Below are 27,951 nucleotides of genomic sequence, written 5' to 3' on the forward strand. Positions count from 1 at the left end.
TTACTTCTCTTTTTTTTTCAGAGATCTGGACGAGTGCTAGTAAAGTTAAAAAACACACCAACCTCCCTGAAAAAACTTTTACTATTTATAGACAAACACCAGCCCAAGATTTCACTCAGCTTCAAGTATTCAGCGAGAGTTTTAGGGGTGGGAGCACACTCATTTGCACACATTTGCATGTCATTAGCACTTCAAACCTACACAACTTGAAAGGCTTTCCCTGTCAAGACACTCTAATCTTCCTCTCTCTCCCTCTCCTTCCCTCTCTCTCTCTCTCTCTCTCTCCGTCATACTCTTTCCCAGGTCTCTGCTCTCACGCACCAGCAGTGATTTAGGAAGCTCAGGACATCAATTAGAAAGTTTAACCTTGTGTTCAGACTTATGACAGCTTCCGAAGCATTGAAACCTATGATGTGTTTGTGTGTTTGTGCTGTGGGTTTATTTAAATTTTGCTGCCTGTGCCACACACAGTTGATATGCACGACAGAAAATGCCTCAGTGCACATGAAACACGTACAAAAAAAAAAGAAAAAAGGAGAAAACTTTGACTAGAAGAAGTTTGAATATCAAAAAAAGGGCCTGGTAAATCAACCAATGGAAAAATAAATGAGCCAGTCGGGGATTAAACCATTGGTATTTAGTTAATAAATTAGTTTTGACGTATCGTTTATCAAAGATCCCACACAGACATTATCTGAAATTATCCGGAGGGGGTGTTTGTGAGAATTCAAATGTCCGAGTCAGTTGCTCCTGACATTCCCTGGAGTTTGTTGTACACAAAAAAATATGAATATTAAATGTATACGTCATGTCCTGCCTCCTGCGAGCTCCACCCAGACGCCACCTCTCACCCCAACGCTCCTGAGATATTCCCGCTGCGCTCTTTATCCATGAAAGGAAAACTACTATTGATGTCTTGACACAGTCATTGGGACATTAATGTCTGAAAACAGCTCGAACGTGTGTTTCTTGCTTTTGTGTGAAACTTAATTTTCACTTCATGAGTGTTAATTGCCTTTAGTGGAATCAGTGATATTTTTTAAATCACTTGCTTGTGTCTCACAAAAGGCTCCGTGGTCTTAGTTTACAATCACTCGCTGAAGTCGACCTAATTATTTTTCATCTTTTGTATCTCGAAAGGCCCATTCAACTCTGATTAACTTAACTGGGTTGACTCAAAGCTAATTTAATTGCAGTAAAAATCAAAGATTATTTAAACAGTGGCAACACTTCTACCATTCAGAGATTAAACCAGGGCAGTCATACTACACTTATGATTGATTATACATATTAACGTAGTTGAACAGGTCTCATTAAGTTTTGGTACCGGCTGTGAAAACAAGCACGGGTAAGTCAGGACATGTAAAAACCCTGCTGCTCAGCCAGGGCCCTTTTTTGAAAATTTCAAAATGTTGTAGAAGCTTTGGTTTCTGACACAATGACAACATCTAATTAGACATGGCAGGACCTTTAAAAAGTTCTAGTGAGATTGATAGAAACAGCAGTGACAAGCAGGAGAGTGGCACACTTGCACAAAAACATCAACAAAGCTTTGACGCCATCAACATCCAAAAACCCAAAGGAATTTCAAAACATGTAATCGCTGTCATGATTTCCTGTAAAATGTTCATACCCACTGAACTGCTTGGAAAAGTTTAGACAGCTCCCTCGACTGAAAACAACTTCTCTGTGCGGACACAAACAGAACCGAGTTAGTGCCCGGTGGAGTCCATCAAACACCATCTGTGGAATCTGCTAAAGCTTATTTACTCGTATTACGATCATTAATCACAGATTAATTTTGCCTTTTTAAACATTAAGTACTTCTGACTATTTAATTGAGCTTCTGTGAGCTGAAGATGGCAAAGTCATTCAGATAAACACGAAGATTATAAATGCCACTGAGTAATTTAATTGTGGTCAATATTAAATGTATATTTCTTGCGCTGCTCTTTTTTCATTAAAACACAGTTAGATCAGTGAAGAGAAATCCTCTGCACAGATGTCTGATGAAAGATGGTGGAGTTTCTAATTGGTGGTGAAGATAAGAATTAACTCGATGTGCCTCAGTTGTTCTAACTTGAATATGTGATTTTATTATAACACAGATGTTCCGACAGAGAAGATTCTCAGTAGAACTTGTACAAAGCTTGAAGTACAATCGAAGCATCTCAGTATTGAGCCATTGAAAAATGAATTATCATATATTTCTACTTTAAAGAAATATTTTGTATTTTATTTATTGTCTACATTAAAAAGCTGTGACAAAGTCTTTATATAATAATTGTTAAATTCAAGTTTAATGCTGTAAATACCTAAAAATCAGATACAATTAGTGACAATTAATAATAAAAGAAGTAAGAGTTGTTGTTTTCAATGACAACAATGCTGGTTAAATGTGTTTTTATCGGTGAATAATAATGAACTATTTAAAGTATTGTTCAATTGTTCAGTGGTGTTCAGTAGTAATTTGTCGAGTTGGAAGAACCAGCGACTTCTTCATTTATGTGGCGATGACATAAAACAAGTTCAGCGTCTTTCTGCATTTAGCTGAATACAATTGAAGAGATTCTCATTATACTCTGCTGTATTTTCTGTGGCGATGAAAGACACCTCGTGGCTCCGCTCACACACTAAATTAAGCAGAAGTAACACAATCACCAATAAAAGCCCCAAAACACACCGACAGATAAGCAGTGCTGAGCAGTCCCAGAGATGCCGAGGCAATTCCCCACTTCATTATTAACTGTGCCAAAGGTTGTACTGAGGTCAAACAGAGCGTGGGGCATTAGCGCTGTCATTCATCAGAGTTCATTTGAAACAGGTAACAGGCCTGGATTCAATCTCAGCGGGTTTATATCGATGAGTGGGCACATGGCCAGGGCCCTGGAGCCAGTAGGGGCCCTGGTCTTTGGCCTTAAGATTTATTATTACAGGTTTTTTAACTGTCGGAGGAAATGTTGCATCACTGTGAAATTGTTTGTTTTGTAAACCAGCAGAATGATTTATGATAAAGGGGAAGTTTGGCTAGTCCACTCACCAGAAGGTCGGTGGTTCGATACCCAGCTCCTCCAGTCTGCTTTTCGAAGTTGGCAAGATATTACTGGGCTGACAGTGCATGAATGATGTATGATAGAAAAAGCGTGTGTGTGTGAATGGGACATTTTTTTTTACCATTTTGTAAATGCCTGACGCTAACGTTGCAGTGTTTTTTTTTCCAAGCACACACAACAAAAACATACACTGCATGGCTGTTCTTAAAGAGGTCCCTGAACCGAGATTAACATATAGATAAGATGCCTTTGCCTTGAATTGAGAGCACACATGAAGGACTTCATTCAAACAGCAGACCTGCGGCTGCTGGTTGTGTAGCGCCCATGTGATCATTGCATAAAGTGTTAATAATGATTAGATATTGAATCAGTGATAAAAAAGACATTCAATTTGAAACGTTAGCAGCACTCAACCCGATATAAGAACATTTTCTAATACTATATTGTGTGGACATGAGAATAATTCATGTTTCTTTTCAGAACTTCTGTACATTTTAATATTGTTATTTGTGACTTATAATAAAATAATATATATGTGTATATGAAAGAAGGCCCCATAAGCCTATTGATTGTGAGGATGATTCTGATTGACTCCTTTTTTTTTGTTTTGCCAATTTTCCAAAAGTACTTGAACCTCATTTTTAAAAAACTAAATAATTGAATACTTCGAGAATAATTCAAATTAGCTTTAGAGACCGGGAGCAGCCTCCTTCCACCGCAGCTCCGTTTGTCAACATCTCTCTGTATTGACGCATGAATATTTATCCCCCGTTTGCTTGGTTGTTTTCCTCCGAACGTGGATTAAACTAGTCTGTTGCCGGATAATTGATCTCGGCCCGAGACAGGTTGAGGTGGAACAATGGGATTTCTCTCTGCCTCTCTCAATCTCTTTTTATTTGCTGCTTTACTTAATTAAATCCCGATTCAGCTCGGCCGCGCTCTATCAATGAATGCGGGCAGTTCTGCCGGCGCAACACCAAAAGCAAACAGACGTGTGAAAACATGCAGAGCAGCACGGAGACGTTGGGAAGATAGAGAAACATGTCAGATCGTTTGATGATGAAATATCATCTCGGTTAAGAGCCACCCACCGAATCTATTACTTCAATTTTTTTTCTCTTCTTTGATTTGGTTCAATCCTGCGTCTCGTGTTTCCCAACTAAGTGATATGTTTATCTTATTTGACACCTTTCTGTGGATGAACTGTACAAGCCTCAGTTCAGGTAAAGCCAGTAAAGATGCTACAAAGAAGGCCTGAGGTGCATTGTACTGCACTTCAGACAGAGACTAAACGGAGAAAATGGAAGAAATAGAGCTGATTTTTCTTTCCTATTCATCTGAGGTTTGGCGGATGTACACATGACCACTTTAATATAAAGGCTGATTAGCTTACATGATGCACTGTGAAGACATATGTGGAAAACTATATTAACACCTTGACTTTCTCACTAGATCCAGCAGAACATAAAGGAGCAAAAAAAAAAGCAGTTTGTACGTATGAAAATGAAAGATGTAATCAGTGGAGCTCCCTCTAGTGGAGTGCAGATGACAGTCCTGAGTACAGCTGAGAGGACTTCAGGGTCTAAACTGCACCTGAACTCCGGATCTGAGAGATCTTAGCCATCTGATACCCCTGAGATAAGAGGAACGGATGCGCGTCTCCATTGTTTAAATGACATGGCACAACTATCACAGCTGCAGAAAGGCAGTGCCTGAGAAAAACCTCAAAAGATCTGCGAGAGTTATCAAAGCCGCCTGTCAAAGTGCTAACTGTGCTCAAACATGAAGATGCGGCCTCTTTTCTGTGTCCACCACTGAAAATCATCAGTAATGAGGAGCAGACGTTCTCCTTCACCAGCCGAGCTCACGAAGAAATGCCAAGTTAAATGCTGCCGCCGCCTTCACATCCATACGCAGCGTCTTTGTGGCGGCTGCGTTCAAATGCTCCGTCACTACTTTATCGAAAGTCTTAGTGTGCATTTGATGAGGGGAAGAGAGGGAGAGAGAGAGAGAGAGAGAGAGAGCAGGGAGACGTACTGAGTCGATGTTTGCGCTGGTTATTCTGTCATCTCCTTTGTGATCTTCTTAGGTCTCATTTTGTATTTACAGGCGACATGGCAGCGACAAAGACGCGTGTATTTGTGTACTCTGATTTCCCCTGACTTTATTATGAAGGAATTCCAATACTGCAGCATTTTTCTGAAGTAACAACTACTGAAGATGTTGAAAGAGCCAGTAGCTGTAAGCCTCTGTAGGTGGGACTTTCCCTTCGCAGGGTTTCACATATATTAACTCTAGAAAATATAGAGAAACTGGAAATTTGCCCTTTCACATAATGTCCTTGTCAAACCTGATCTCCATCCATTATCTGCTTATCGTCAGAGGGTTGCAGTGGGAGATGGAGCCATTCCCAGCTAACGGCGGGATACACCCTGGACAGGTCACCAGTAATTAACCTAATCTCAATCCGCATGTTTTTGGACTTTGGGAGGAAGCTGCAGAAAACCCACACAAACACGGGGAGAACATGGAAACTCTCCACAGAAAGACCATGGCCAAACCAGGATTCCAACCAGGGAACCTGCCTGCTGTAACTACCCAGACGTGCCCACACCCTCTAGAAATACTCGCCTCTGTGGAGCGTGCGGGAAAAATGCTAAACATCCCCAACACATCACTTGCTCGCTGGGATTCTCCAGACAGTGACCTTCCCCATTCACATATCCGCTCAATTGGACATTACACAGACTTAATACTTGGGAGCTGGCAGGGAACCGTCCGCTTAATGTCAGGTACAACTGATTTGGTCATTAGGTTCAAGCTTACAGCTCCCAGCGATGGCAGCGGAAGGAAGAAATCTTCTGGTGGAAAGGAGAGGGTGGAGGTTGATCGAGGTTGATGACTCACTGCAGCGGACTGTATTAATTAATGAGCATTAAGTTGCTTGCGAGTGGTCAGTGAGCCCGTGCACACTCTCACGCAAACAATCCGCCACCGCGTGTAAATAGTGTCGAGTTCACTCACTGTGACCCATGCTCCTTCTGCAAACCTTCCTTTATAAGGATATATTCTCAACACAATCAATGGAGCACAAAGTTCGAAGCAATCGTGCTGGTGAGTTGACACTTTGAATCCCAAACGCTGGGTTAATGTAATTCATTTAAATTAAAGATTTCAACTGACCCAATTAGCCTCAACCAAGGCACTTAAAACAGATTGCCCCTCGCTGAACAAAGATTTATTGATCTTTCTCTACATATGAAAACACTAAAATCATTCACTGTTGTGTCAGTGGCCTCTTGACTAACTAGCCAACGCTGGGCTCCAACACCTTTAATCCCTGAGCTTCTCCTGGCAGGGACAGACTGAAACAAATAATTCAGAATAGGAACTAGTCACATCCCAGGCCATCCTCATGCAATGCATCACACTGCTGATTTGTATTCTAACGTTTGTCCACTCGGTTTTCTGGGAAGAAAATTATCCACATTAAAAACACAAAGATTTGTGATAGACCAACGAATATGAAATAAATAACATTTGATTATTAATATATATTAAAACATCCTCATGTTATTAAAGGAATAACTATGCTGTGTAGTCATAGCAGAAACCATGTGTGGGTTATAATTATGTCTATAAGTTAATAAAACATTAGGGGCAAGGTGGCAGTTCTCCTGTGTGTGCGCTTGCACTCTCACTTCACATCTCCCAATGCTCATCAACAATGGATGTTTATTATCATTATCGACGGTCATTATAAGAGACAGTGTGGACACACACACACACGCCTGCAATCCTCAGCGGTTCAGTGACGTACAGCCATCATGCACAGCAGAGGTTACAGTGACTCACATCATGGCTGATCTAGATGACTGTTCAGGGTGCACCAACGACCCTCAGGCCACCAGGAAAGGTTCCTGTGCTCCCAACGGGTTGTCCGCCGTTACCTCTGGGCAATTTCTTGAAAAATTCAGGGTTGCAGTGCATGTGGGGAAGAAGCTTTACATTTTTGTTCAGTTTGCTAAGAGACCATGGATTTAGCTAGATATGGCACAACCACAAGAGATGTTCCAATGCCCAATATCCATTCTGATACCTGTACTTGGCCATAACCTTGTATGGAAGTGACATAATTGGTATTTAGGTCTTGCTCAGGTTAAACCCTTTCAAAAACAAATGCATACAGATAATGAATGTCATATAATTTAGTTTGACAGTCATGACTGGAGAAGTACACAAAGAAATAAATCTACAGTTACAGTCGAGTAATATAAATTGAGTTTGAGTTAAAAATAAAATGTTTATCACAACTGACATTCCAGTAGCTTGTAATATGGTATTACAAAAGGATGCCATTGCTTTCCTTTGATATCAAAGAAGCAATTTAATGTATATTTGTTTAAAAGTGAGCTGGATATATTATCGTTAAAACACAGACCAACACCTTTTGAAGGCTTTAATTGACATGGCATGGTGGATTTCTTTCCAGTGCATCCATCCCACGCTCATTAAAGCTTCTCTCGAAAAAACAAGGCATCCTTCATTAGCTGAATGTGGACATGTGAGTCTTTCATCTGCGGCATTCGTGATGGGCCTGTGGCATAATGCCTAACTAACCAAGACGTAGGCATGAATGGAGAATTGAGTATAATTAGTGTGTTGGTATGCATGTAGTGGTAAGTAGATAAAGGAGGAATGACAATGTTTGTCTTACACATAACATGCAAAACTTAATTTGAGAGAAACTGAAAGCTTGAAACTCAGGTCAGGAAAGGATGAAGCCAGTTTGCCATTTGGGGCACCATTCTTTTTTTCAATTGATGAATCAATTGAATCTGCCAGCTCAGGTCAACCCCAAACAAAGACGATGGGATTGTAATGTTACGTTGTGAACAGGTAAGTTTTCTCCCGTGTTTATAATTGTGTTGCTTTCATTTGGCAGCTGGGTGGGGTAGCGGGCGACATGGCCCATTGGCTTTAAGCCGAGAGAACGTCCTCCCTATAGCCGGATGGATCAGCAGAGGAGCGACAGCATCGTGGATTAGTGCAGCCTGTCAAGGTCTGACAGTGCAGTGACAATTTAATCGCTGAACTGGCTCCCCGTAGAAAGAGGGAAGATGAGAGGAAGAAAAACAGGAAGGGAAAGTTAAGAGGCTGTGGTCTTCATTTATGTGATTCATTTTGTCATATCAGACTCTTTTAATACTGCTGTCAACATCTCCTGGGTCCTTGGGAGAAAAAAACAACAACAAGTCACACTCACACAGACAAACACACACACTCTGAGCATATCCTCAAGCTTAACCTTACAGTGAATTACCAAGAGAAACATCTCTTTTTGTCATTGGGGGTGAGGGAACACACACTTCCTCATCAGGATAGATGAACATGTGTCCTCAGGCGTTCAGATGCACACACGCACACACACACACACACACTGCACGTTAACGTAAGAAATGCTGTTTTTTCGTATCAGTCATCCATCAGACGGGTTTTGAAGGAAAGCATATAAAACAAATCAATGTTAATTTAAATATGAGCCAACATCTTATGTCAGAGTTAGTTGAAGCAATCAAATGTGTAAATTCCATCATGAATTATTCACGACGGCGGTTATTCATACAATAAGCCTGTGAGGTCTGATCAATCAGAATCAATATGTAGAATATGATGCAAAGGACTGGAGATTATGGAACGTTTCAAAGTGGCAGGAACACTATGTGAGTTAACAACACCTAGTTATTTTCTCTTTCTGCTTCTGGCCCCATACTAATGAGGGAAGATGTTTCCATGGTAATAGGAGACACGAACCACCTTGAGCTCCACCAGGTTTTTAAATGCACACTCGCACGACGACACACAAAGGACAGTGATTTTATCCTTCGTACTGAGTTGAATAAAAGCAACACATTCGAACATAAATGGCAAAAGAAGCCATCAGGCAAGTCTGACTCTCTCCTCTATAATCATAATGATTACAGGCAGCTTCAACTCACTATTGTCTGTTCTGTGATTATCAAGCAAAGCAGGTCAATTCCATTATCTATCTATATTATCTGTCTATAATTGATGCTGAAATTGCACCGATAAATTTGATCTTGAGCAAACAACCAATATCAGACTCTCATTTAATCTGTGTTTAAACTTTCTGAAAGGTTTCAGGTGTTAGACCGTCATGAATTACACGCTCAGGCCTCAATACTAGCAATATCAACACCTTAGAATATTAGAAGGCATTTAAATATTACATTATATAGTTTGTTAAAATGACTTAAACACTTAAGCAATTCACTGTTAACTTTGCTTTACACTCACATTTTGCAGTTTTACATCAACATTACGGGCTTACATCATGATGAGAATAAAAAAATATTAAAAACAACAGCACTCATATGCAAATTCTATTTTCTCCTCGTGTTTCTCTTTAACAAGGTGGCAGCATCAGACTGTTTCTGCTCTAGACTTGCAGCAGCTTTGCATCATCTGTGCAACACAACTGAGCTTCTGTGTCGTGCGATGTTGATATAAGGTCCGTGCAAGTCACAAAATGTTAAACGCAGGCGAGTAGTTTGATTACAGGGAGACCAGCTGATTTATGCAAGAGAAATCCTCCATTTTAAGTCGAGAAAAGAAGATATTCTGCAGCATGGGATGATTTTTCTGCAGAAAGAAACCATTATTGACAAATCAATCAACAGTTCTGTTTTTAGTAAAGCATGCAGAGCTTCCTCAAGCCGTAATGACCACTACTCTGTTCCACCAACACAATGCAGCAGGTGGTGGCCAGAGCTGCAGTGCGCCCTCATTCCAGACTCATATATTCCACAACACCCTCCAACTGTGGCTAAATACATGCTTTTGGTTTGCTGAGCACGTCAGGCAGTTTCTGCCGAGACCTCACATCAAAGTCGAAACCTGCATCGCTGAGCAGGTCCAGCATATTTTAACTAGAACCAACTGGAAATGGTTTCTATTTGTATTGAGAAAATGCAGAGAGAACATTACTTGGGTTGGGGCGCATCGTCTGTAAGAGCTGAGCTGAATGTAGGCCATCCATGCAGAATGATCAATTACAACACAGTTATTTCCATCAGATATTATCTGAGGCCATAAAGTCCTATTTAGTCTCGTGCTCTGGGAGGACTTAAAGTGGCTCTGGCAGGCTCCGCTTCACTGAATTACACACACGCTATCCTGTAATTCACAGACCTCACATACAGAGCACACCAATGCATTACTCTTTGCACTAACAATTAACCTCCCAGTAACTCTACTCAGAACTGTTGCTTTAAAAAAAAAAAAACAAGTGAATGATACACACCCTGGGTATTTTGCTGAATTACCATGAGTGCAGCTTCACTTCACTGGAAGCACAGAGGAACAAAAACATTGTTTTTGTAGTCATGGTTATGCACCGCTGAAATTCTGGTGCTGAGATTTAACCTTGAAACAACCACTTATAAATCACAGCAGAAAGTGCATGATTAAAGGCATGGGTATATGAAAAAAATACAAAATGCATTAACTAAAATCATTTTCTAACTCTTTCTGAATAATGTGCTTGGAGATCTGAACTCAAATTCTTCATCTGGGGAAAAAAAACAACAACCCAACACCGTCCGGAAGCATCATAATGAATGGAGTGACACTTGAAGGAGGAAGCTGTGGACTCTGTGGCACCTTCCGGCACTGCACTGGCACAGACAAAGTGTTCCAACAGTGTGCAGGTTCTGTTCATCTCCTTGTGTCTTGACACTGAATTCTCACGCTGGGCATCTATTCTCACAGGGTCACAGCAACATGTGTTAATTTAATCTAGGGTGCCCTATATACACCTGTGGCGATTTTTTACCTCTGGCGTGGGGACATACTTTCCCCTTGAGGAGGAGCTGTAGTGGTAGTGCAAATGCCAGAGTCACCATCAAAATGCTATGCGAGTGCTGTGGTACTGAGAAGAATACTAGGAAAATATGATTGAATGATATGATGACCACAGACTGTACGATGGACGATGCGTCTCCACTTTCTCCTACTATCCACAAATTAAGCCTAAATATCCCCATCATGCACCGATTGCATCTTTAGGAGTCTTTGCAACTGAGATCAGGGGATGGAGTCGCAGTAACGAGCTCCCACAGATACACATGCTCGACCAATCGGGAATCAGTCTCACCTGTCAATCGTGACATTTCACCATGTTTATCTAGCGTCAAATAACTAATTAACACCAAACTTGCTGGATAAAAGAAGCACTTGAACATACGTCAGTGTGATAAGAACTAACTGAAAGGACAGAAACCACCAGAAAAGCTGACTGATGTTTTTGGCCCATATCTCATCCACTAGCACGGAGAAGGTCTATACTGCAGGCAGCCACCAGGGGGGAATCAAGACACTTTGGCTTCACTTTTGTGGAACCGTCAGAAATGTACATATTGTGCATATCAGTGATTTTTCTACTACCCTAGGGGGGATTTGGCAGATTGCTTGGTTCACAAAAAACCCTGATTTGAAGTGATGCAATTTCTACACAATGACAATCCAGCATGTGATTGAACATGATGTGTTGAACCCTGACTATCACGGGATCTTTGAGTTATTGTACATTCATTCTACTTAGTGTATAAGAGGGCAGAGCGCTGATGTGGAAGTAGGTCTTAAACTCACATTTGCATATTTATTTTGAGATCCTTATTAGCATCGGCAAACATGACCATCCAGCATAAGGGGGTGGGCTAAGTAATGGAAGAGAGCAAGGCAAATGTTTCATAACAAACTGAATTGATTCCCAAGTTCAAAACTGTGATCTCATCCAATGATTCAAGATTGTGCAGTCATCTCGACTTGTCTCATGTTGGAAAACATCCAACCATCTATTATGCTGTTTGCGCTGTGGCTCGGAGGAGAACATGACGTCAATGGAGGCAGCAATCTTTCAAACTTTTACTTTCTCTGCCTAAAAGACGAGAGCAGCGGTGATGAGGGGCGACTGTCATGATGCCACTGATCTGACATCGCTCGGAGGGGCGACTGATCAATGACTGCGTCTCCGGCACCAGAAAGTTGAGTGTGAACAAATTCTTTCTGTTTTACTTTTTTCCAGTAATGTGGACGATATCTGTGTTTATCTCACTGCACAGTCCCTCTGACAGGAGGACGAAGGGAAGAAGAGATCATGTACAATGTGGCATGAATACCGTAATGGCACAGCAGCAACTCAACAGCTGTTTGCAGCTTTCAGCTCATTGTTTTTTGGTTTGACAGTCCATATGGTTGAAGCCCAGAAAAATAAAACTGCGGGAAGCCATTTTTCAGCAAACACAAGTTGATTGTACATTACCTGCCCAGCAGGAAACAGCTACGATCAAAAGTAAACAAAAGGCCAGTGAAGACAGTTGAACATTTCACAAGCAAAAATGAAAGACAAGTGACAGAATAAACAAAACCCTTCTATACCAGGGAATGGAAAGAATTTGTTTTAAAGGTTCGATAAGTATAACTTATTTCAATTTTATAGACTTGCTGTTCTGACATTGTCGTGGTCAGGAAGCCTTTATTTTCAAATGACTCTCATTTGGGTAAAATCATGATGTTTCTTTCTGACTTACTGCCTCAGCTTCTCTCGGGCAAAGGAAACAACCTTTCAATAGAAGAATGCACAAACCTGTAATCATTTTTCCACACAACGGGCGTTCGGCTTAGGAAATATCGCCAGATAGCGCAACTAGGTTAGGCCCTCCAGCCTGTGCTGACTCCTATTGTATGCAGTTATTCGGCTGTCTCTAATTATAGTCCAGAGGGTCGCTGCTATGAGTCTTCAGGGTTTCTTGATGCTTCTGTTGCGCAGACGCCACATTGCAAATTGTTGAGCCGGCCACTGTAATTTGTCAGGAAACACACTGACTCTCTCTCTCTTATCTTTTAAATAATCATAGTCTCGCTATCAGATATAAGTATATACATTTTATTTTATATCATGCAAATGCTAAAGATTGAACAGCTAAAAGGTACTAAAAGGTTGCTGGTTTCTCAGTTTGTCAAACCAAAGTCCAGTGAGGAGCAGGACGAAAAATACTTTTTGTGTACAACTTATTCCACTATTTAAGTTTAGTCGAACCAAATCGAAGATCATATTTGTTCCTCATGTTCACAGTGTGTGTGTGGTTTAGAAAATCAGCTGCATCTAATGCGACCAAAGCATCTCTGATCCCTGGGTTAGTAATTTGGGTGATTGTGGATCTCGGGGTTTGCTTAACCATTATAAGATTTAGGGAAAGTAAATAAGCATTTTTGCAAAGCACCCAAAGCAAAGGAGTAGAAATAACATGCTGAGGGTTTCTTCCACTCTGGAGAAGGAGGATATTGATCCTAATATTAGACAGTATTTTCACTAGAGCATTAGATTTTTAAAAGCGAGTGTCTTTATTGTTTTTTTAACACAAAGTTTAGGGAAATGGAAATGATTTGCAATGAAAGCCAAATTATTTAACTATGAAAAGTTTTTGATTTCATGTTTATATCTACTAGAGGCTGAGAATTTTTTTGTAAATGTTGGCAATTCTGTTGGCTCTTCAGAAACCCCTCAGGTTTTGGGTGGTTGTCTTCAAACAACGCTTAGGTTTTGGGGTGAGTTTTTATTTAGGGCTTTGGGTCTTGTTGGGATAAAGAGTGTTGCATTTTATGTTACTTTTATCCTTGTTATGTTTTTAAGCTGCCCGCATCTTTCAGAGTTAACCAGCCTGAAAAATGTTTGGTTAACTCTAAACCTGCAGGACTTTCTGAAGGCTGTAGTAAAACGCTCCCGCTGCCCACAGAGGAAACTAATTTGTTACAAGTGAAGTTCTGTGCTTCTCCTCCCGACGTCATTACTGCAGAAATTAACCAGGGAGAAAATCTGTCAAACAGCCAAGACTTACAGCTGTCACAGACGATGAGCTCCAAAAGACTGAAGTCTGGAAAATGTCGACTGTCAGAGGAAATAATTATGTGGCAAGAAGGAGAGCGGGAGAATCAGCTGACCAGTGGGAACTTTAACGATTTACGCTGTGTACGCTGTCAGATGGCTACGGGAGGATGGGGAAAATGAAGTTTGCGATCGCTCACAAAAATGTGAGGGGTCATTTCCAGACACACTTGATCTAGTGAGCACTTCTGGATCTCCAGTAAGGATATATCAAATCTCTGGATCACCAGTGCATCTTAGTTGCATTTGCACAACGATTTTCCCGCGTTTCATCGCCCAAAGAACACGCTCTGTCAGGCCGGACACAGAACAAAAAGCATGCTTGAATGAAAATGACCCCAAGGTTAGCAGTTAGAGGGGAAGGGCAAAGAGAGGAAATATCGATGTTGTGAAAGTAACCAAATGCATCACACACATACACACACACACACACACACAGACACACAGACACACAGACAAGCACCATCACGCTCACCTGCAGTGCCTGTGAACCCCGGCCACCGTTTCAATGATTGAGCATTCACCCTCGTTCAGACAGAAGGCCAGGTCCTTATCTTCCACACAAGGCTTGAAGACTTCCGAACGTGGACTGGGGAGCGTGGGGGCCACTGCTGCAGACAGAGGGAGACAGATTTAGTTACAGTTAAACAATTCTCATTTCTTTCAACTTTGCTTCTAAAATCGTTGCAAACTCGCACATGAACATTTCTCATTTCTTTAATCTCTTTGATGTGCCACTGGTTGTAGTTTCTTCTACACTGATTTCTGTTTTTGGACTAATTCAACTGCTCTCTGCAGATTTTAAGAGACGACTTCATTCCTTGTTGATTTCTGAAGCTCATTAGCTAAAGGCAAGAAGGCCAACGGAACAACTCCCTTCATTATGGACAGGGAAAAGTGCCTGAAGATTTTTAACTTAAACCCTGATGCAATAGAGGAATCATGATGTAAATCAAACCCCAGAGTCATCAATGCTATCAACAGTGCACTGTTTGTTTCGTGTGAAGTCGTTTAACCTCACTTCTTCAATGAATTTCCCCATCTGGTCGCTTTGGTAAACACAGAAATAAATAATAGAGGTGAAGACATAACGTTACATCACACAGAGGCAGGGCACAGTGAGAGACGGGCCCCGGTGATGCAGCCTTTAATTCTCTTCTTCCAGTCTGACCCTGAGCTGCTCTCGCATCACGAGCATGGCTGCCGTGCACGAGCACTGCAATGCAGGGTTCTCCCCCCTGTGAAATATGCACAGCTGTCAGGCATGTGGCCACAGCGACACCCAAACGTTGTGCATGCTAGCATGTGCAGCCACACGCAAAATGCACAAGTGCACTGGCACACACATATATAGTGATTATCACTCAGCAGCACTTTCATTCCATGATGTAATCAAGCATTGAAAATTGGATTGACTGGTATTATGCTCAATACCTTGACAATACAATAGGATTACACATGTGACTTTGCTTTCATCCATTTATAATATGCACAGCGACACATGTGCGCACACACAACATATTCTTCCAACTGTCATATCTCTGTCATCCTTTTGTTTGTCGGCCAAATCTTTGTAGCCCAAGCTGCTTTATGTGCCGGCCATTGGCCTTTTGTCAGCTGAGGCTCTAGCGACCAATCGCGTGCAGGAGAGTAAAAACTCGGTAATCTCTCTTTTTTTTGTGCCCCAGTGTCCAGTTCAATCTGTGTTTTGTTTATGGCCATTGATTGATAAATCTGGGGCTCTTGATGTTAGGCCCCAGAGATGATGAAGGATCAGAGGGAACACAAACTGAGATATGTGACGCTCCTGGGACCGACCAAAACTTTGGAAGATATCGTTCCTGCCACTTAAATGAAGCAGCTCACACCAGATGTGCAGATGCATGTGGGTTCTACATGCGAGGACGTACCTAACAGGTAATACATGCACAATCTGTATCTGTTGCACGTCTTGCTTTGCGAATGCTAATTTTTGGATCACTTCTCATTCATCAGCCCCTAGAGTTTGATGCATATGAAAGCAGGCCATGAACCTGAGCTGACTCTTTCACTCTCTAGGCTTTAAAACACACAGCATCACATCTTGTAATATTAATTCCACAAATTCCCAGGGTGGATTGTTCATAAGGTTATCTATTTCAGGATGAAACTTTAATAATAGAAAATAGAACACAACTCCCTCCTGTGGTATGCACGTCTGCCGCAATAATTGTCATGGCATTAAAAGTCCCTTGCAGCTTTTATTCAGACAGCGGCAGTGACCACAAGCGAAAAACTGCACATTTGATATACAAAGACAACGTTCGCTATTTTAGGTCAGCGGTTCAGGTTTAAGCACACGGGGCAGAGCTGTTCAGTCAAAAGCCAGAATTGATTTTGTGCTGTAAGCCTAACCATTGATATATTTACATTAGAGAAGCCAAGGTCATGCAGATACCAAACACCCTTTTAGTACCTGTATGAAGAAATTTTATCTGTGCTCGGGCGATTCAAAAACTTTCTTTTCAAAACTTGTCATCTTGTCTTTTTCGACCAAAAGAGGTTGGAGGAGAAAGCTCTCGTTCTCTCTCGTATGGGAAATGTTTCAAGCTCGCCATCATTTCATTTGTCACATGTTAGTGACAGAGCAGAGGGGTGGAACGTGAACTACACAAGGTCATCTCCGTAGCAATGACACAGCACTTTGGGGAATCGATGATGATGTATGATGTCCCCATATATTTTTTTATATAGCTTCCAGAAAAACTCCAAGGGACATTAGTGCAGCACCTTTTGTATATCGCTACATTTTCAGACAGCGGATGTGCCAGTTTTCTACCCAGAGAGACAAGAGTATCTTAAATTAAACATAGCACAGCAAAGTTTGAATGAGAAATAATTTCTAGAATGGGTTGATCTCAGTGGCGGATCTAGGATTTTTATAAATCAGGGGCCATAAAGGGGCCACAATTTACACAGAGGGGCAGATTATATTACCAACACCCATGCACAATTCCTGATTCAGTAAGGTGCACATTAAAGTGATACCTTGTCTACTTTTGGCGCCATAGTTTCGATTATCTTCTTCATTTAATAGTGACCAATACCCGTAACAAATTCAAATTCACTTCATGCTTGTCTGCACTAATTACCAAATCTGCAAATTAAAATAAACATGTTCTAAGAATCACCTCCACTCTTTTAGCCCTGTTGGCCACATCAAGGAACAAGTCATCTTCACATACAGTATGTTTGGCCTCCAGCAACACAGGCTGTCAATTTCTTACTGCTTCTCTTTTCATCACTGTGACAGGCAAGAAATGGTAAAAAATCAGCAAAGTAGCAAGTACAATTTTTTTTGAACGAGCATCTGTCAAACATTCTTTAAATATTCCCCTGCCAGAATAGAAACTGGGATTTAAGAACGCAATTAATCAGTTTCTTGAGTACGACAAAGCAGAAAGGCGAAAATGTGGGTTTTCATATATTTTGATGTTTTCTGTGTTGTCATATGTTGAGTATGAAGTGATTGGTATCAACATAAACCCAGTAAGAGATTCAAGCCGTCAAACCAATTAAGGGGGAATTTTTTTGCTCGTTTTGATATTAAATTAGTAATGAAATCACACTTTTTTAAATGAATCTTTATCTTCATTATTGAGGTGATAGCTACTAAATGATGTGTCCCTTGCTTTTAGTGATTATTGAGATGTAGAGTCACGACTAATTATGACGAACACACCATACAAGTTGCCACTAGGCTCATTTTTCAGCACTTCTAATGAAGCCTCCTTTTTCTCAAAATAAAATCGTCCTCATGCAAGCCTCTAGCAATCTCTATTAAACACAGCAACCGTTTGGTTGCTGTAAAAAAATAACAGCATTGTGGAAAATGTGCTAATAAATGGCAGCTGCATTGGGAGCGTGATTCATCCTGGACTCTTTGAAATCATTTTCACGTCTCTCACTCTCCCCGTTGCACAAAGGCAATCCAGATTGCCAATTCCCTTGGTAACTTTCAAGGAATCCACCGGCTGGGGATCACAGATTCACATGATGCTTGAGAGATCAGAGTTATCTGAGAGGAATACTGAGCCTAGCACTTCTGCTCAGTCGTTACTGTTGGATCGCCAAAATCTTCAAAAAGGCTTTTAGCTTTAGGTAAATGTAGGTTTTTCTCATTCTGATATGTATTTCTGATTGGGGGGGGGCTTCATTACTAAGAGATCTGTTATTGTAGCGTGAAGGTTACAATCACTAAACAACTAAGGCAAACGTCCCGTGAGTTGTAGCTAGTGAATCAAAAATTAGAGTGAATGTAAATATGCATGCGTGCTCGGATTACAAACGATATTACCACGGAAAACAACACATCACACATTATGTTTTTTTGTTCAGAAAAAGTGACAGCACTTGATGTTTTTATCTGTGAATGCGCAAACATGAAGCTAATCAAAGTGCAGAAAAACATCTCGGTATCTGCAGATGTTGCACAATGGAACATGGATATGTGTGTTTGCCTGAACTCTGATCCTTTACAGAAGGAAGCAAACTCAGTTCCATTAAACAAGAATCATTTTTAATGAATACACTCGCTTTAACACAGCAAAGGAAACCTGCCTTATTGTTGAATGTTCTATTCATGATGCTTTGTGACTGTGATCGTCAGAGAGGCATAAGTCAGCTCTGTTTCACAGTCCTGCTTTTCACATTTTAGCTCAGATGCATGATTACCTTCAACTGTTAATTATAGTGCAACTGAAAGCAGTAGTTGTTTTCCCGTTTTTATCTGTTATTACTTGAATCCTCTTTTAAAACCTTGCATTACAATTCCATGAGGTTGGGAGAGAATTTTCACAAAAGAATAACTTTGGTGCAATTGACTAATGGACTCCTCCGTATTGTATATGCCCTGCTCATGCAGACGCTGCTATATGCATGTAGTGAGATGAATTCAGACACACTCTAGACAGAGCCTCCTTGCTACAGACAACACAAGAGACAATTCCATTTACAACTAGCATTTTCCCTCTATGGCTTCCTTCTAATGTGCTCATTAGTGTTCTTGTGCTGAGCCTTATCCCCCAGGAGACAGTGGTCGGGAGAGAACCGCCTGTGTTTACTGCAGTACACATCAAAGAGAGCCTTACTACGTAAAGGGAGAGTCCTGAGAGAGCCCGCTGATTGCTTACCCATCATGCACTGCTGCCTTTTGGACAGAACAATATTCAGAGAAATATATAGTCCAGTGGATATGGACAAAAAAATTGGCCTTGACAAAACAAAATACCAACTTACACACAAGCAGACATAGTTTAACTGCACTTTAAAAAGTAAGATTTGAATGTGCCAATCATTAATAAATGAAGTGATGCTACTTCAGATATTCAGGGATTCATTTCTAAGCATTCTTATCATCTCTGAGATACAATTTTCCCTCATAAATGTGAAAACAACAGCAGCTAAGCTAACAATTGTGCTTATGATGCTCGACTGAGCCGCTGAGCTCCATCACAAAGTTAATTCTAATGACTAAACATTATCATTTTCACTTAAACGCTACTATGCATTGCATTAGTAAGAGGTCAATAAAGTAAGAGACAATGCAAATCAATGCGTCTAATCTTTAAAAGTACAATGTTATGTCATAGAGGCCAATACAGATGGTAAACAGTCTTGGGATGTCACAAAGTACATGTGCTTCATAACTGTACTAAAGTAAATTGTTCATGTATCTGTACCTAACTTTTGGATTTGTTTGGGTACTTTTTACTTTTACTTCACTACATATATCAGTGAACATCATTTTGCTTATGTGTTGATATTGTTTTTTATGTTTTAAAAACTAATCAATAAAGACCAGACTAATCAGAGCGGGCAGGTAACATGGATCCCCGCCTCCTTATATGAATACAAAGTAGGAAGACGCCATTTGGGTATAGGCGCCACTCCACAAATTACTTCTATACTTAAACTACATTTGAAAGCAAGTATTTATTTACTCAATTTTACCCAAGTAGAATAGTTATTGTGGTACATTTACTTTTACTTGAGTAAATGTCTGCCTATTTATTTGTACCTTTAAGTAAATCTTGGCGTATATGTTCTATACTGCATAAACAAGCTGTATCTTGTAGAAAGGTGGATGTTTAACATGACGTTGGGGATTTCAGTATAACAAATCTGGTTCCTATCACGTTTCTCTACATAAATATACTGCTGTCAAAGTCAATTTTACTGTTTGATCTCAAGCACTGTGAGACACTAAGCTAGTATTTTAGGTTGAGGATTAACACACATGAAAGTAATTTAATCCAACTATGGCAGAACACGTGGCAAAAGATGCTATATGCTGTATACGCCTTGTTACATAAGCTTCAGGCTGTAAACAGCACACATGAATATTTAAAATACCTTGAGCTGGTGAGCACGAGTAAAGGCCGATATAGCTGTGGGTCAATACGTATAAGCCTACAGTTCACTAGACACACATGGCAAAACCTTGGTCTGTTTGTCAAATATCACACACACACACACGGATTGTATGCCTTGCAGGTGTTTATCAAGACAACAAGCCCTGAGGACCTTCTGTCCCTGACCTGACATAAACAAATAGTCGTTGACCTGCTGAACATTTGGTTAAAAGTGGCAGTTGCTGCCAGTAAGCAGGGTTAAAGAGCATGCAGCCTTGGTAACCATGACATCCTGGTGATTGGCCTTCGATGGGACATTTGTCACAGATACTCAGGTGTCCTTCACTCCTGTCTCAGTGGCGTTGGCTATGAAGCCTCAATGCTAAATTGCTGCATGTTAATCGTCAAACTATTTTGCATTTGTTCAAACAAACAAGTCAATAGCGGAATTTTTTTTTCCATCTGTGGTTGGAAAGGTTTTTGTTATGGATCTCAAGGGAAAAAAGAGATACATGCTTTTCTGAATTTTTGTTGCGGGGTGCATCCACAACTTAAACGTGTTTTTCTTGTAATACCATCAAGTCCAGTCATTATGTAATAGTATCATTACAAGACGAAGTAAAAACAGGTTTTGAATATGTTTCAGGCCCAAAGCAGCAGGTTAATAAAGTAGACCCTCAGAAGACATCAAACATGCATTAAACCTTAAGGGAACTAATGAAAAGTTTTAATTATGTACATTATCTCCTGACCTGGTGTCAGCTGAATCTTGATTAAAGTTTGGATGATCGGAGTTCGCACAACAAGTAGAAGTCCCTGCAGCTCCAGACCCCTCCCTCTCTCAGAGCGGCTCCAAAACACATCATAAAGTGACCATGAAATTTTATCCCCATAACCCACGCAAGCACAGTGCAAGTGTTTTTGCAGCCGAGAGACTGCACTGTTCGGTCCGCGTCGCCTGTGCTGCGCTCCATCAGTCGGCTCAGCTTGTTTGTTGTCTTATGTGCACTGTTCCTCTGCTGCAGGTGAGCTATGTCTGCGCTGTCAGACATAACCTGCATCACCAATAGGAGAAACTGTGCAAACATCGGGGGAGCAGCGGCTGACAGAGGAGGGAGTGTGTAATTTTTGAGTGGGACTGTTACTTGAGAAAAAGCACAGACATTCGAAACACTTTTCTGCAGATGGGAGGAAAATATGTTTTTGTTTTATCCTCAGCAGAACCCTGAGAAAACTGGAACGACATTACTGTATTACTCTTTTGTACAAATGTGACAGATGGTATATTTTTTAACAGTCCATGGACCTTAGACGTAAAAAGATGGACAACATGTGTCTACTCCCTCACACCATCCACAAATGAAGCCATAATACACTAGATACAAATGCTGCCATCTTGCACAATGATGTCATACACAGTAGCAACAGGGAATGCCGCCACCTTATTGCTAACTTGATGCGTACTATGACGTTTCTTTTTTGTTTGGCCCATGTCCTGAATGCTAACACGGAGGATGAGGGGTTTATAACCTGCACTGCACTTTTGCGGAGCTGTCACGCCGTCCATCTTTATATGACGTCTATGCCGTGCCTGCTCCAGATGAAGTATCATAAAAGTACCTTTAATAAGAACACAGTGGGGTGCATGAATATTAAGATGAATATTGTCAGGTTATTATCAGCACTGTGATGTGTTTTTTTGAAGTCGTCTTCAGGGCTTTCAAAGATAATTTGCCACCTCAGCTTCACATTACTCTGACTGCGGCGCTGATGAAGCCACAATGCCCACAGCTTCCAAATGGGGTTCACGGCAGTGGCGCTGTGAAGAGAGGCTGAGAGCGACTCCTTTTCTCTCCACCTGCACATCCTCCTGTAGCTGTTTTCTTTTCAGGCGATCAAGGTCAGAATGTAATCCGTCAGAGGTGATAGACTCACTGTTTAAGACCAGAATCACTAATGAGGTTTATAAGAATGCGCTGAACGCAGAGCAGTGTTATTAGATGCAATTTCTCCCGCGCTGATTTGTCTTCGCAACCCATTTGCAGTAATATGGAACCAGACAGATAATTTATCCTGATTCATTGATTGTAATTTGGGGTATAATTATCATAATATACCACCAGGAGGGACAAAACTTCGTTACTGCTTATGGCTTCAGGAATCATCCAAATGGCTGCTACCAGTTTTGTTTAACTTCTTTGCCACATTTCTTTATTTCGTGACAGATCTGTGCATTATGAGCATCGTGAGTCGAGGTGATCTTTACGGCGAAATGTGCTGCACGTTAGCATTGCATTAGCAAAACTGCTGTAAAGTTCGGCGGACACCGGCACAGCTGTAAACATACGTCAATTCACTCCAGGGGGAGAACTCATAAAAGCTGTTCAGAACGGGATGAGTGCCTCTACCTCATATTCAACAGTGGGCGATGTACTTTAACGCCATTACCTCCATTACTTACAGAGCAAATAATGACGAATAACCAGCAACTGGAGAAATAAATTTGAATCTATCAAATGCATATTTAATGAGTGGGGCTGCTTTAGTGCTTTGGTGATTTTCACAACTGCAATGGCTTTAAATTTAGATTTGGATTCCAGGAGAGGACGCGCACAGAGAAATGAGACACAAATTAAAGCTTCCGCTTGTTGATTTTTTTACTGAAGTATACTGCAAGTAGTTTTGCTTGAGGAAAGGCTCGATGTTCAATAATTCACCACTATTTACAAACAGGACACCATGAAAAAGGAGAAAGAAGACGCAATGCACACAGACATATGTGCAAAGAAGCAGTGTAGAGCACCGATGGACTAGATTTACAAATTAAATGCAGTGTATAAAGGGTTTTAATGTGTTTTATCAGGACACACAATATCCATTAGGAGGTTGTAGCCCTAAACATCCAATCTCATCATGATGAAAAGCATCTGATACAAATTCATAATCAACTATATCACCTATTAAAAAGCAGCAGCATAATTAGATTTAGTTATTTGCAAACACTCATCTGCAGATACGATGATCTAGGATTTACAGACATGATCGCAATCTGTCTTCAGTGTGAGTATTTCCGTGCGTGTGTATCAGCACAACATGCCTCCATTAAATACTTTTTCATTTCCATGAAAGGTCTTTTGTTCTTCGTCGCAATTTATTAACAAACCATTTACCAAACGTGACATTTTTGGCTTCATGTGCCTCTGACTGTTACCACGATTCCGATACCACACTTGGACTCGTCTTGGCAGTGCCCGTCTCCATCTGCCTTTTTTTTTTCTTTCTTCTCTTTCCTGCATTTAAGACTATATTTAAAAAGATGGCATGAAACTTTAATCCTGGGGTCTAGAGGATTATGCTTTGCCAGGGGACTCTGGAAGAGAGACTGAGGTGCAGTTGAATGAGTACCTAATTGCGTCTTCATTTACTTACTGTTATATCATAGCCGACATGACGGTTGCGGCTAGAAGCTAAACAATGCAGATTTGAAGCTGATGAGGAGTTGTGTGCATCTCAGCTCATCAGTATCAGAATCATAGTGTCATCTGTGTTATGATCACAGCGCAGTTGTGTAAAAACTGCCTGTTTGTGAAAACCCAGCATTTTTATTGTCCCTCCATGAGCGTTCGCCATGCATCCTCTTTACGCCTGCCAAAAAATATTAGAATTGGAAATGACTCAATCTACTGTTTCGTGCAGCACTCATCTCGAGATGCGGTTTTGCACGAGCAAAAAGATCAAATAGTCATGAAAAGTTGGAGCTACTGATTTGTCTCCACCACACTGTGTAAACCAATTAAAGACTAAGAAGTTGCTTTGGTCAATGGTTACTTCTGTTTTTTCCTTTTTTTCCCGTTGTCCCTCTGTGTCTGTCTTTTACATTAGACTAAAAGCCCGCAGACGATTATTAACAACTGAGAGAACAACAGCAGAGGAGGTGCAACACGTGAGCACTTCACAAGAGAGCAACCACACAGCATCGGATGCATCCGGAATTTCAAGGTTTGTGGTCTCTCCTCTCTTCTGCCTCGACGCCACATTTTGTCTTTCCCTGCCACCCTCCATCTTCCTCACGGGCGACTCTGAGATGCTGCAGAAATGCAACATCTACATGCATCACCATCTGAGCTGCGGTGTGAGAGGAGAGGAGCTGAACGATTCAGCTACGTGGACCAGAGAGTAGCTTCCTGTCAGAGCGGTTGATTAAAATTCCTGGGACCAAGAATGCAGGGTGTGATGTACGACGAGCAGGTGGTGTGGGTTTAATATGCATGAGCGGACGGCTCCTGCATCTGCAGATTGGCAGTCACTGAGTTTGCCTGTCCGCTCTCTTGGCAGCTCTCTTGGCATATGGAGCCACTGAGGGCATACATGAGCATAGCAGGGGGGTTGGTCTTAGCACCCACCAATAACAATTGACTCTTTTTGTGACTCCTGAGACCAGGAAGACAGAGACTAGCTCCTTGTGGCGGCTCTGGCAGAGATGAGGGTGGAGGGGAAGTGTTTTTGTGCCGTATATTTTATTGATTTCATACAAACAGAGGCGAACATCAAAAGGGAGAGGGATTAACGGAGCTGGTGTAAAAATTGACTGAGGTGGGGTTTGGGACTTGTGCTTACTGGAGGGAAGATGTGATTAGCCCCGGCACCGTCTCATCTGGTGATTCTGTTGATATGAAAAAGCAAGGAGAGTCCGAAGGAGGGGAACATCAGCCGAGCTCGTGCTGTCCTACATTGTGTATTTGACACACAGTCAGTGCCCTGGAAATGTTCATCTGTGCTCAAGCCTGTTTGTTGCCTCTGCCAAGGAGGTTACGTTTCCACTTTGTCCGTCTGTCTGTTTGTTTGTTTGTTTGTTTGCAAGATTAGACAAAAGAACAGAACAGATTGTTTGATGTGGGTCGGGAGAGACACCATAACATTTTGCAGCGGATCCTGATCACAGGGCAGATCCAGGATTTATTCCATTTTGAGATGATTGATTCAATATTTTAACCTTTTTCACAGGTAATAATTCACAGATCATGATAAAAACAATCAGACATATTTGGGAAACAGATTTCTGTGACATCTGTGTCATTTGGTGCAGCTTGATAGTAGGATGGTGGGACTGTTGGGCCTTAGCGGAGGAATGCTCTTTATCTACCAAGTGCCATTCTTGTTATTTTGGTGAGTCTGAGGCTGCAGTTGGAGGAGGGGCACAGTAGGGGTGTGTGTGACTGTCAATCAACTATAACACTGTAATTTTGATGTCATGTTTGTGTCGTCTGCCGCCCGCCTCGAGGTCAGCAGGTCACCACACAAGCTCCACCCGTGCAGTTGGTGGAGGCACACTCTCACAGACCCCCTCCAATCTCAGACAAACCCTTATTATTCACACTGCTGCTTTTGTGTTGCAGTTTTTTTTCTTTTATATACTCTCTTCAACCAGCAGCTTCTTTTAATGGTGCAGATACGTTAAATAAGTTACACTGCAATTACAGCAATAATCCCAGGGAAGATCAATACCTGCATCTCTCATTAGTGCTGGAGCCAGGATCGGCTGGAGAGAGAGCAAATGGGCTCAACTGCACTTTTCTAAGGGATCACTGCAAAAGCTGTGCACCCAATAAGAGATCATTTTATGTATTTTAAGTATAAAGAAATGTAGCTATTAAATCATTATATCATACGGTTAAAATAATAACTCCTTTGTTTTAAAAGGATTTAACTCACCTGGATACTGGATCTCAAATTATCTTTACAGAAGTAGAAAATTCAGCGCAAATCGCAATTCAGGGGCAAATTATGTTCACAGATGAAATGATGTATTGAAGTTGAATTCACGTTATGAATTGTTTCATAGATTGCTCACAGTGAGCAAACGAGCAAAGCCAATGAAAAAATGTGGGATTTCTCCAGGTTCGACATTTTACTTAAGAACTGTGAAATGTTACATCTTTAAGCTCAAGTGAGGGGAGGAGTCAACAAAACAATTTAAATGTTAATAAAAACTTAAAGTCCCATTAACATCCGCCTCCAAGCACCAGTACGGTGGAATAATCTATAGAAAGTGAATCTATTTACTGAAGGTTAATTATTGAGTCTACACCTGCATTCAGTAATTTAGAGACAAATCTGTAAACACAATGGATGGACTAATTGGATTACATTAATGATAACTAGCTTGGAAATACTCACCAGGGGACAACAGTTAATCCCAATTATAAATCCCACTAACTGTGCATCTCATGGACGAAGCAGAGCCCTGATGAGTTCGGATCTCGCTTAAACAAGGAAGATTTCCCTCATCACCCCAGTCTGCTCAATATAGCCAGCCATATGTTGGGGGTCGCTTCCTCTCTCTCTACAAATGCACACAATGAGACAGCAAATGCACACTGGCATTATCACCCCAGAGCTCTAGAAAAAATAAACTCGGATAGAAACACGCAGCCACACACACCCGCAAACGCCCGCCGCTCTCAATAGAGCAGTGGCAACAGGATTACATGCCTTTCAGACTGCTCACTCTCAGCAGAAAGACGTAGCTCTGATCCAATAATGGTGACATGCAGAAACAAGGAAAAGGTTGCCGATCGGGCCTCCCTCTGACATCTCGATGATAACGTGCCAGTTTTAAATGGATTTAGCGAAACAGATAAGTGGAGGGGGGGGTTGCTGTGACAACGAGTTTGTAAGGAGCATTAAGTTAATGTTGCAGGTTTTATAAGCACAGATGCACCTACAGGCTTTTATCCTGAAGCAGCCAAACACAAACTGTGGTGCATCTCCAATTGTGCACAAATGCCAAAGAGTGGCACCGGGACCGGCAGCGTTGGCCCCGATGCTCAATCAGGGAAATCCTGTTAAGCCCCCCCCCCCCCTCGGCCTTAAGGGAGTGTCTGCTGTCTAATTCGAGCCAAATCATGGTCTGTTTAACACCTCACCACCTGCTGCATTTATGTGCATGAGTGTGTGGGAGAGAAAGACAGAAGCCGTCTGTGTGTGTTTGTGTTCAGAGCTAAGCCGGGAAAAGTGCGGTGAGGGTGCAGGAGTGACCTCGCTCTCCGAGATGAAGCACGACTGCAGGAGAGCCACACACACAAAAGCACAAACAAGCTTATTTTAGTATGTCTTTCTTACACCTTTTAATTTTGCCAAACACACACACGGAGCGGCGTGGAAAAATGTCGTTTTTAATTGCAAGGCTTCAAAATGGCCAACATGATCAATGGGGTTTGATGTTAATGCAAGTCACCCAGCACGAGTGCATGACGTGATTAATGGCGATGATTTCTCCTGCCACGCAGGAGCTGTTAAAATCCCTCGAAAACATATTGCTCCCCCAAAATATTCTTCTCCATTCTCCTCTATGGCCTCCATCAAAGGACGTACGAAAACATTAAACCTGACGGACAAAAATGTTGTGCGTGAATGATGGTCGTGTTTTCAGAAAGTGGTTCTCTCCGGTGCCTGGCATTCCCTTACAGACATATTAATCAAAGACGTTTCGCTCAGAGCCATTTGGGGATGAATACAATACAGTCCCCTTGTTGCTCCA

General features: G+C 41.4%; 1 protein-coding gene across 2 annotated transcripts in view; it reads right to left on the bottom strand.

Moving 5' to 3' along the window:
• Nucleotides 1-27,951, bottom strand: part of nrg3b (neuregulin 3b) — a 175,722-nt gene that overhangs the window by 76,131 nt on the left and 71,640 nt on the right. Inside the window, exon 2 of one of the 2 annotated variants that reach the window (XM_069517599.1) lies at nt 14,495-14,627. In XM_069517599.1, the coding sequence (XP_069373700.1) occupies nt 14,495-14,627 (133 nt within the window). Of the gene's footprint in view, nt 1-14,494; nt 14,631-27,951 lie in introns of both variants that reach the window. The other variant, XM_020082721.2, reaches the window with a different exon arrangement.

The sequence above is a fragment of the Paralichthys olivaceus genome, chromosome 21, assembly GCF_024713975.1.
Source record: "Paralichthys olivaceus isolate ysfri-2021 chromosome 21, ASM2471397v2, whole genome shotgun sequence".
Taxonomy (NCBI): Eukaryota; Metazoa; Chordata; class Actinopteri; order Pleuronectiformes; family Paralichthyidae; genus Paralichthys; species Paralichthys olivaceus.